General features: G+C 38.3%; 1 protein-coding gene across 1 annotated transcript in view; it reads right to left on the bottom strand.

Moving 5' to 3' along the window:
- Positions 1-12096, bottom strand: part of zfpm1 (zinc finger protein, FOG family member 1) — a 115849-nt gene that overhangs the window by 47572 nt on the left and 56181 nt on the right. Inside the window, exon 3 of the mRNA XM_059334810.1 lies at positions 7995-8132. Coding sequence (XP_059190793.1) covers positions 7995-8132 — 138 coding nt within the window. The remainder of the gene's footprint in view (positions 1-7994; positions 8133-12096) is intronic.

Here is a 12096-nt window from a genome sequence, read left to right as displayed (position 1 = left end):
TATATAAGTCCTGTGGGACCACTTCAAAAATATCACAGTTATAATGATATACATCATCAAAAAACACAGGATATTGTGTCGGGAAGTTGTCGAAATAACGCTGCAAAGTTAGGCTTTTTTTATGTTTCATTCAAGAAAATTCAGAGCAGTGAAGCTTTAAGTTGAGGAAAGTCCATACATGTTTGATATCAGTTCAGTTCAGTTTGACTGAATACTTTGTTGGTCAGTCTGTGGGTTTGACTCTCATTGTGGAGAAATAAAAAGACTGAAGTGAGATCAATAGACTGAGAATTTTATCTTATTTGACAAAACAATTCTTGACTGAATTTCATTGAATGCAGTTAAACCGTTAAATCGCAATATATTGTATCGCAAAATGCTTAAAATCGCAATAATATCGTATCGTGTCTCAAGTATCGGGATAAAATCGTATCGTTGGGCCTCTGCTGATTCACACCTCTACTATATTAGCTGATTTGTATTCATAAATTGGCTTTGAAACACTTTCAGTGTTTAGTGATGGCCACTGACAATGAATTTATACACAGTACTGGAAGGAGAGAATGTGTGGGGACCGCCAGCCAGCCAGCGAATGACAAGGGATTACTGTGACATCCATTTGCATATCAAGAATTTTAAGCAGTGAGGGGGAAAATATCAAACCCTCCAGCCTGCAAGGTCATTCAAAAGATAGTTTTTTTTTCCTTTTCATAATTTATTTTGCATATCATGCAGTATGGACACACTGTAGATTAAAACGCTGGCTTTAGCATATCATGCCATCCCTGATAGGGACCAGCTCCCACCTAGACTTCTCCTAGACACCGTGCCACCACCACACCCTCATCAAACTGACGGAGGACACACACAGGCACACACCATCTTGATTGTTTTAAGACGAACTACACATTGGAGAAAAGAGACTGAAAATTGCCGAAGCCTCTAATCCATTCCAAGTTTATCATCTCTTTAATTTTAATGTTTTTTTTCCATATCAATGGAAGCCACAAAGCCAGTGTTTTGATAGCCGCTGCTGGCAGAAAATGGTTGAAAAAAAAAGAGAAAACCACAAAAAGAGTCGCAATGACTATCATCTATGACTAAGGAAGTTATTGAGATTGACATATAAACAACTCATTACACACTGAGGAGACAGTGTTAAATATGTCGATTGAAAAATGTTGTGTCCAGTAATGAATTGTATTATCTTTAGGCAGGAAGAAAAAACACTTGCAGAGAGGATAAATTAAAATGTTCTGTTGTTGTTTTCACTGTTTTATGTTAATATCAGTCCGTCTGAACAATAATGACTGCGGCTAAAAAATTATTTGAATAAATTATTTGAATAAATTAAGAGATTATCATCATAAGGTTACAACACAAACACAGAAAAAGAAATTAAAATTTTCACATCGAGGATTCATTGTATTTCAAACTAGAATAAATTATATTTTCTTTCACCTTTGAAGTATTATTTGTAGATTAATATTCAATTCATTCTATATAAACAAGACTGGGGTGGAATTTAAAAGTCAAAGATTTGTGCATTATTTATATATTATTCCCGCACTGTGATAGAAAACAGTTATAAACATACATAGAGAGTGGACGGAAAGAAAGGGTACAGACGGGTGATGGGTAGAGGTAAAGACGGATAGAGGTATCATGGCTTGGTGTAATTGAAGAGATAGGAACGAAGACATGGAGAGGAGGGAAGGAGAAACAGATGCAGAAAAGGTGTAGCAGTGAGCTGGGGAAGAAGAGGAAAAGGACAATAGATTGTAAATGTGGGACTGAATTGTGAAAGATGAATGACTGGAACACATACACAGAAGTGTCTTCTTTAAATGAACAACTGACACTCAGGCACTTCTGTTACAAACACTGTGAGAATTATAAATCTATTCCTGACCAGTGCACCATCTACATAAATATAACAAAGAGCTTTTAGTCAGTCAGTCACTTCTTTTAAATCCCTTCTTAAAACCCGTTTTTATAGACTTGTAATGCTTTAACGTGTTAAACATAGAAAAAAAATTCTCTCAAATATGTAAATACTCACACCTGGTTACAAAACATTAGTGATCATAATACATAAGAAAAAGAACAAACAAAAAAAAGGAACATAAAATATTAAAATTGTTACATCTGGGGTTGCATACCATCACCTCATCATTTATCATGAAATGTAATTAAAATACATTTTTGTCATTAAAAAGAGCACGGTTGTCGTTCTGTAAAAGTAGAATCATGAGTTCATAAAACGCGAGGGTGCTGTTTGATTTTTTTTTTTTTTTTTTTTTACATGTGCATATTGTTCACTATTGTCAGCTCAAGGCTTTTTTACTTATTCACATTTTACTTTTTTTTTTTTACTCCTTTTACCTTTTATTTTCTGTGTATCTGACAATGTCTTGTGTCTCTTATTGTTTTTTAAAAGGTGCTACATAAATAAAGTTATAATTATTATTATATTAATCGATTAATGCTGTCTGAATTGTCAGAAATTGATTATTTTCAATGTAAAATAAAACACATATTTGAATAAACACATTGGGAGCTTTCAATCTTGGATTCATAATGAGCATTTTGCAATATTTTCCAACATCTGATAAGAACAGTTAATCAATAAATTAAAAAAATAATCTTTGTAGATTCATTGGGGATCATAAAATCAGTTGCTGCTCTAAATTCTATAATAATTATCATCTATCAATTGCTAATCTACTGTTATTTAGGGATGCAAATAATTATTTTATTATTGACTATGTTGTTGATTATTTTTCCAAAAAATCATTCAATTGATTACTCTGGTTTAGAATGATAAATGGTGGAAATAGTAATTTTCTAAGCCCAGGGTGACCAGAAATTTCTGAGCTTAATCCATAGACAATCAGAAATACTGATTAACAGCAATTTTAACAATCAATGTATTGCTAAAAATGACCTGCCGGTCCACCTACTGCCTAACCAAGTGGTTGTTTCAGCATTACTGTTATTAATCACATATTAACCACGTGTGAGGGATGACCGAAGTATCAGTTAAAGAGTAATGTTGGTCTTGAATGAGAGTGTTTTTATGGAAGTCTGTGAATTGCTGCTAAGTTTTGCTCTTTACTGTAACACCAAAAACAAAGTTTCAGTTTGGTCAGCATGTAGGACGTACAGTCATGGAAAGAATTATTAGACCATTGTTTTCTTCAATTTCTTGTTAATTTTAATGCCTGGTACAACTAAAGGTCCATTTGTTTGTACACATATAATGATAACAACACAAATGGCTCATAAGAGTTTAATTTAGGAGCTGATATCTAGCCATTTCCCATGGTTTTCTTGTTAATAACCAAAATCATTATCAAGAAAACCATAGAAAATTGCAAGATATCAGCTCTAAAATTAAACTCTTATGATCTATTTTTGTTATCATTACATTTGTCCAAACAAATGGACCTTTAGTTGTACCAGGCATTAAAATTAACAAGAAATTGAAGAAAACAAGGGTGGTCTTATAATTTTTTTCCACGAAAAAATAAATGAATACACAAATTAAGCAAAACGAACAAATCAAATGAATGACCTGGATATCTAAGGACAAAAAATCAACAAAACAGAAATTCAAAAACAAAATAAAACATACTATAAATAGATGTTATGCATAATGGTTGCCGTGACACTGCTGGACAACTGGCACGGTTGGCCTCAAAGCAACCAAACCACATAAGATTAAAAGCTGGAAACTTTTGGTCCCAGGAGCAAAAGTGTCTAAAAGGCAACAACAGTGAGAAACGAGTGGAATGCCAACACTCCCAGAGGAGATAAAAACCTGTTTATTTCCATAGCAGCTAATACACACTTCTCCCCTCATCTGTTTATGGGAAATGTCTGATACATGGCGAACATTTTGTATGAACAAGAGCACATTAGACAGTGACTCCGGTCCCGCTGTGACATGCAGGATGAAGAAGAAGAAGAAGAGGAGAGAAGAAACAATAAAAAGGAGAAAAAGAGGGAGAGACGAATGGTGTTAGGGGGTGGGAAGGAGGGAGGGCTGTTAGTGGGGTTGTTAGTGGTGATGGAGAGACCAGAGGAGGAGAAGGTGGATGGATGTAGGGAGGGGGAGGGAGGGAGGAAGAGGAGGTGGAGGAGGGGGGGCTTGACGATAAGAGAAAAATTCAGACCGGTCAAAGTTTCCTTTTTGCCAATCGTGCTCCTGATAAAGACAGCGCCTGCTCCGGCGCTGATAGAGGGGCTATCTCTCTCCCTTACTCTCTCTCCCCCCCTCCTCCCTCCCTCCTCCTCCATCCCTGTGCCTCGCTCACCCGGCAGTTAGTTTGTGAGGAGGAGAGGAAGGGGGGAAAAAAACAAAAACGAACGGCCCTATCAGTGCAGCATCATGGTGCTACCATCAACCAGCCACTGCGCAGCAATTAATATCGCTCCAATTACTGTTAAAGGGACAAGGCTGGGACAGGACGATAATGAACACATCCTCTCTTCCCCACCATAGGAATTAAAATACACACGCGCACACACACGTAAACACTCATAAACATACACACACTCAGCACTGCGTATACACACATGCACAGACGTACATAAAACGTGTGCAGCTTGAAAAGGAAATAATGCGAGATAGTGCAGTAATCTTCTTGCATTGTTTAACTCATTGAAGACAACAGACAGAGAGAAATAAATAACCAAACAAACCTCGATAAGAGAGGAAATAAATAATAAAATTATGGCGATTTACTTGTTATCTCCTCTTAGCCGTGTGTGTGTGTGTGTGTTTTTGTTACGACTTGAATAAATTTTTTCCCTGGCCTGTCACATCCACATCTCCTACAGGGGAACAGTAGGACAACACGATGGACCCTGAGACACTTGGGAGAGGCAACGCAGAAGAGCGTCTCCAAGACTTGAGACCAAGTTAAGAGTTTAAATAATAGTGTTCTGGCTGGAGTGTCCCTGTGTCCCTATGAATACGGCCCTTTTGGACTATTCTGCAGCACAACATTCAGTCCTCTTTAAACAGTTCAACTTTAATGCTGCAGACTAAAGTTTGCGCCCCATCAATTTTTACAATTAAGGTTTTTTGCAGGTTTTATTTGACCCCCAACAATGTTCTGTCCTTTCTCAACTGTCGTGTCCCAACCCTGAGAATACATTAACCATGACGTGGTTTCCATGTCCAGTAGGGATGGACGTTTGGAAAAAACCTGCGAACTAGATTATCTATAACGTTTACAATCAATTAATTGAGTAATCGCTGCATGCATACATGGGCAAAATAAAAGCATATATATAGTAGTTTGCAAAAGCCTGTTTTGATTACGGACGCTATTATTTTGAAAGGATAAAAAGTGACTTCCTGTCAATCGTAAAACTAACTCAACTGAGATTAAACTGTAAAGAGAATGTCAAGGAGTTCAGTGTTTTATGTTTTAGCCCCCGAAGAGGCATGAGGTTAGTAATCTTGCATATTTACGTGTGTTGTGTGTTTGAATAAGTTTTGATTAAAAATTAAACCTAGTAATTCATGCTAGCAAGGTTTGATACAGCAAGCTAGTTTTGCTCAAATTAATACTCTCGTATTTCTGTGTTTTTTATAATTGTTATTGCAACTTTCAGTTTGGAAACTGTAGCTTTATCCAACTTAAGTCTCAGCTCATTGGCTTATTGACGTACGGCCGCACAACTGAACGCTCGGCCGTGTTTCAGTGAGTACTGAGTCATAGATCAAATAAAAAAATACACAGATTGATTAAAAATTCAACATGATCTACCAAATTCTTAACGACCATTATTCGATCATGGACTAATTATTCCCATCCCTGATGTCCAGATAATTAGAATTAGATACATTTGCAAAGCTGTCATTTAATGTTAAAACTGGTTTTCTTATTGGCTGAAGGGTTGAGTCCTCTATAGTGAAGTGAGAGTATATTAACATTAATTTTTCATACCCCAACAGACACTTCCAAATCGACTAAATTGATCACTCATTAAATGATCTTCTGTGTGTGATAAGGAGCATCTGAAAACTACTGTTTAATTTCATAAACGTGGAGGTGGAGATGGTCTTCAGCAAGAATGCATTGATTTCTCATTTATCACTAACAGGAACAAGAATAAGATTTGACTGAATGAAAAATGAAAACCACACAAGTTAGTTGCAGTCTACTTACAATGCAGAAAAGAACAGAAGTTAGCTACTGTACAGCAGAAGACTGTTTTGCTATCACCTGTCATAGAAGGGACTGCATGGTACTGTAGGTGTGACCAATAACATTGTAAATGCAAGGTTTTCTCCAGGAAATTGCTTAAGAGAGGCAATGCTGTGAGACGTGAAACTAGCTTTAACCCAGCTGAGTAAAAGGTATACAGCAGATGGTGTAAAAGGCATTGGGTTAAGGCTCAACCAGCAGACCTGTTTACTCGAGACCATCGACCAAATGTGTTTGTACTTACTTGTGGTGAAGGCAGAGACATCCTGAAGCTGTTCTCATTAAGTCTTACATAAATGTTTTATTTTCAATTCAAACGTCTTTTGTGTCTTAGTTACCAATGTAGACAAATAAAATTATGTTAGCAGTAGAGGTGGGCGATATATACTGTTAATGTTGTTTTGAAATTATGCAATTTTACATTATCGTGTAATTATAATATCTCAAAAAGAAAAACTGATGTTTACCCATTTAATGTCTCTTGAATGCTTAAGTTTAAAGAAAATAAACAAGAACTGTTGTTCTGAAACACTTTTTGGGGGGTAAAGAATTCACATTTTAAAAGATATCGTCAGATTATTGTTATCCGAAAATAAAAAAATAAAAATCATGATTTTTGGGTTGGACAGTCTGTATTTTCACATCATCACCATCGTTACCAGAGATCACTGATAGGCAAACAAATGGCCTCCTGACTTTGTTTATGGTAACTGATTTTAAATGTTAATATTAGAGCAAAACCAATATACTGACTGGCCGATATTATCTGTCCATATTGGCCTATCATAGAAATACAGATACCCATCGGTATCTGTGTAAATATTGTCTCATATGTACAGTTATGAAAACTGTTCTTACAGAACATAAAATGCAAGAAACTACGCTTGAAGTGATTTAAAAATGGGGTCATCATCCCATTTTTTGTGCAGCCGAGTGCTGGACGAATAAAATGTTGTTTCCCCGATCACCTACAGGTGGATGAAAAGCACCTACTACTGTGCAATACATTATATGTATAATAATGTTCAATATTCTGAAATAAAGTTATTTGTTTAAGATACCAGCCTTCAGAGTAACTTTGCATAACTATCATAATTACTGTCCTAGTCAATGTAGCCAATATCTCACACTGTAGCTGCTTTCATTCACCTGTATTTTTGTTCATTTTGCCAGAAAATTTAGTGATAGCAGTCGAATTTAACACTCAGCTACCATTATCTGATGACCGTTTCCTGCCCTCCACCCTAGTTTTGCTGTACGTGTTACGATAAAGTCGGTAGCAAATTATGTGCATCATTAATGAATAATCATTGACAGCCAACGTTCAATAATTCCAGGCATGTATATTCACAAAAAGCAAGCAGGTCTGGCAAAAATAGAGCTGGTGCGTGAATATAGCAGAGTAAGGAAAGGAGCAGAGGTCACACACATTGGAATAGCTAGTAGTTTTAAATAATCACTATTAGTTTAAAGCAAACAACACTTTTTTTAAAAAAAAAAAGTGTTCACTGCACCATTAAGTGTTGTGAAACTTCTGTTTGTGTTTGGTTCACACAGAATATGATCACAAGATGTCATCATAAGTGCTTCCTGTGCACATACAAACATCTAAATGTTTTCATAATCCTTGAGTAAAAGCAAATATTACAATTAATTCAGATCAAAAGTCAAAGTAGACTTTTGATTTGCTTGAGTTCATTAGTTTTGGTTTGTTACAAATATGAAATGACATGTTTACTATCTGTACAGAGTCCATGCAGGCGTACTGACCGGGACCCCTCCACTGTAACACCTCGTCCTCTTCGTCCCTCTCCTCGTCCTCCTCCCCTCCGCTGTGGGTCGGACCTTGCTTCTCCCCGTCCTCGTCTTCATCATCGGGGCCTTCTCGAGAGTCCTGCGTTCTGGGCTCTGGATAGACAACACAAACACATTTAAAACATACTCAAACTTAAGGCGTGTTTCCATTAGGTAATTTTCCCTCTAGTGAGCCGCTATGGGTGTGTCATGGGAGAAGAGATCTGTCCAAATTCACCGGTTAGCAGCTCAGGTAGCGGCTCAGAAAATACCTGCCTCAGGTAGGTACTTTTCGGAGAAGCTACTAACTAGTCGACACTTATTGGATATGTTTGAGGCGGCAATTTCGTGCATGCGTGATTCATTTGCAGACTGGTGCAAACTGGACGCTGAGGAGTTAACAAATCCTGCTCTGACTGCAGCTGGGAGAGACTGCTACGGGAGGACTGGGCCGCTTGGGAGTGCTTTGGGCAACACCCACTATTCCATAAGAAGAGTAGGAACGAGTCTCCTAAAGTCTCCAATAACACCAGAAAAGAGTTGCTAGATTTGTCACTAGTCACATTTTTGATTGTTGCTAGAGGGGTCTGAATAATCGCTAATATAGCAAGAAAGTTGCTAAGTTGGCATGCTTGCCGCGTTGGTCTGTTGTCACATTCGAACTCCGTTGGTTAGCTGCTACAAAAGTACCTGTATGGGAACAGAGGCCGAGGGGAACTAACTGGTGGGCGTAGCCAAAACATTCAGCCGCTTTCAAAAAAGTACTCAAAAATTACTCAGTGGAAACACGCCTATAGACTCTGGGTCACAAAACTTCAGTACCAAATCTCAGCAACTGGTAGAGAATGTAACCTATGCATGTGTCAGACAGTGTGTATATGTGTCTGTGTGTGTGTGTGCGTCTGGGCAGTGGCTGTTCCTGTCTGTTGATCAAAGGCGGCAGCGAAATGACTCCCTGAGCTGTGTAACACAACACCTCGCCACGCAGAGATGGACCCTTTGATTCGCACTGCAACTCTGGAGAATCAAAGACTCATCAAAAGTCTTCACTCTCTACCTTTTGTTTTGTCTCTTTTTTGTCTCTTTCTCGTCATCTTCCACCAGTTTTTCATTCTCCTTTTCTTCATCAATGCTCAGGATCCTTCCCTCTCTTGCTCTCCACTGTAGGTGGGTCTTTTTCCTCCGTCTTTCTCTTCTCTATCTTTCCATCTCCTCCCCCGTCCTCCCCTCGGCCTGTCACCTTCAGCAGAGACTGAGGCTGCCTGTGTTCCTCTAATCAGCATTGATATCCCTGCCATTGATCAAGCTGATTACGGAGCCTCCTGCACACTGATCAAAGCGATCTGTGTGTGCTTCTGCACGTGGCTGGACCTGTGCATGTGTGTGTGTGTGTGTGTGTGTGTGTGTGTGTGTGTGTGTGAATCTGAATGTCTGGATGTGTGAGTGTGTGTATGATGTGTTTATCCAGGATGCACATACGTGAACCCTGAACTTTGCCTGTGCAGATGGTATCAGCTGGTTCATCACACTGCTGGGTCCCTCCCTATTAGCGCGACTCATGATTAGTTAGATTAGATTAATAGTTACATCACAGCACCTCAGGCTATCTGAGCTGCAAATCTCTCTCTTCTTGTTCTCTGGTCTTGCATCATAATCATCAGGCCAAGGGTTAGGGTGAGTGAAAAGCTGAAAAGCTGCTTTAAAAATGGATCACAAACATTTCTCTATGAATCTCACTGATATTTACAGCAAAATAAAGTCACACAGATGTTTAAGGGCATACATTCCAGTTGATATATACAAGGGAACCTCTTTTAAAACAAGAAGGGGGTTTCTAACTACGAGTTAAAATAAATTAATTCTATTGCCAGTTACTGTGCAGTTTTGTTTAATGCACTTAATGATTGCAAGAAACCCTCCCAGACTAACTTGTTGCACAGTAGAAAAACACTCATTCTGAAAATTAAATCTTTCTTGCCACAACTCATACGTTTGTGCTAAAATTCTTGCCTTACACCAGAGAGGTTTACACCAGATGTTTGATGGAGTGTGTGTGTGTGGACCAATTGATAGAGACACGAAGGCTAAAAGAATTGTCTCCATTACAGTGTTTTCTTGTTTAACTGCAAAATGTCAGTAAGTACTTATGTTCACCAGAATTCTCAAAACAATTAATAATTGAAATATATATATATTTATAATAAAAAATACTTTATTTAATATTGCCCAATACATAAAGTGATTGTTGTCCCCTGAATAAAAGTTTTGTATATGCATTAAAATCCAGTTTAAAAAGCTTTGTCGGTGGTGACTGGAGAGAAATTTCCAAGGTTTCAGTTCTTTGTACTCTGCAGTGCATGGTAACTGCACTATTCACTCAGCCGCTTTCCAAAAACTACTCAGAAAGTACTCAGTGGAAACACACCTCATGTTTGTGTCTTTGAGTGTCTTCACGTGTGTGTTTTATGCCCCTGTGTCAGAGGCAACAACACTAAAATAGCCAAAGAATGTCCACATATTCTGGGCGGGCTGTCTATGAAATAATGCATCACACACTGATATGACACTTATCTCAAAAGAATGTAAAAGGTACCTGGGTACAATCTCAATCGTGACTCTTGAAACTGTATAGCATTAACTTTCTACTTATATCATTGACTGTGTGGCGGAAAAAAAATGTAAGAAACACATCACAATTCCTGCTGAAAAAGATATGAGAATAATATATCTGCTGTGTGGAACCTATAGTTGCAGGAAATTCCAGGTTTGCATTATCATTTAAAAAACAGTCAATCCACTTTCTTCTGTCCAAATCTTCTCCTCCTCCTAACTTTTGTCCTTCCCTTTCTCCTGTCCTCTCTTGTCCTGCTCTGTGCCGTCTCTCTTCCTTCCCCAAATCCCACCCCGTCTTCAGCCTCCACCCCGATAACACCTCAGCTGTCTGCACAAAGGCCGTGTTTACCCTTGCATTCCCGCTCCGATAAACAGTGATAGCGCCCAATCGATACCAGCCATAAACGCCCTGCGACCACGTGATGCCCTCACACTCCGCCGTTATTAATGTAACAGTTGAGAGATTGCATCTGCATCGTCAAATAAATCAACACACACCTACACGCACGCATAAAGAGAAGCAGATGCATGCATGCACACACACCATCCATCTTCACATCACATCCAACCTCATCCACATGCAAACACTCAAACAAGGCGACATACTGTACACACACTAAAGCAAGCAGACCTACACACACATGCACACACACATGCACCTCCCCCCCTGCCTAAACAGTGCCATTATTTTCAGCTATAAATCACATTGAATGGCACATTGATTTTATCCTGCAGGGGCTGAAGCGAGGGAGGGGAGCTGGAGACACAGTTATTGCGTTTAATATTATCAATATTATCTCCCATATCATCTCAGACATGGAGGCAGGTATCAGGAGGAGTCGACAGACACTTTTCTGCCAAACCCCCTCCTCCCTCTCTCTCTGTCTCCCACCTTCCCTCCCCCCCTATAGCGAGACAGTCTCCATCAATCTGATAAGCTGAACTTCCCCTGTCACACCTGCAGGGCAAAGTCACACAACAATCTCGCCTTCTTCAACTTCTACAACCATCTATACATTTCTGTCTCTCTTCTTTCTTCATTTAAATGCTACCTTCTGTGTTTTGCAGCTGCTCTTTACATGTACTGTATGCTCCATCACAGTTCAGGTCCAATATATCTGCACGGTAGGGCTGGGCGATATATCGATACATTTTTAAACATGATATGGAATTAGACCATATTGCATATATCGATATATAGTTCAATTTTTCTTCTTTCTTTATATATAAATGCTGCCCTCATTAGGTTTTGTCATATTTAGTTCTTTTGTAATGTTCGTTATTCTTTTCTCATATAAATATATTTATTTCCGAAAATGTTTGCCCTATTTTATTTCATAGGTTTTTTTTTATTTATTTTATTATTTAAATGTGCACTTTATGGAGCTTTGGTTTTTTTTTTAAAAAGGTATTCCTGTTGTTATACAGTATCTGTGTTCATCTCATCTCATCTCATCTCATTGTG

Source organism: Centropristis striata, chromosome 6 (assembly GCF_030273125.1).
Source record: "Centropristis striata isolate RG_2023a ecotype Rhode Island chromosome 6, C.striata_1.0, whole genome shotgun sequence".
Classification (NCBI taxonomy): domain Eukaryota; kingdom Metazoa; phylum Chordata; class Actinopteri; order Perciformes; family Serranidae; genus Centropristis; species Centropristis striata.
This window is presented reverse-complemented; position numbering and strand designations above follow the sequence as displayed.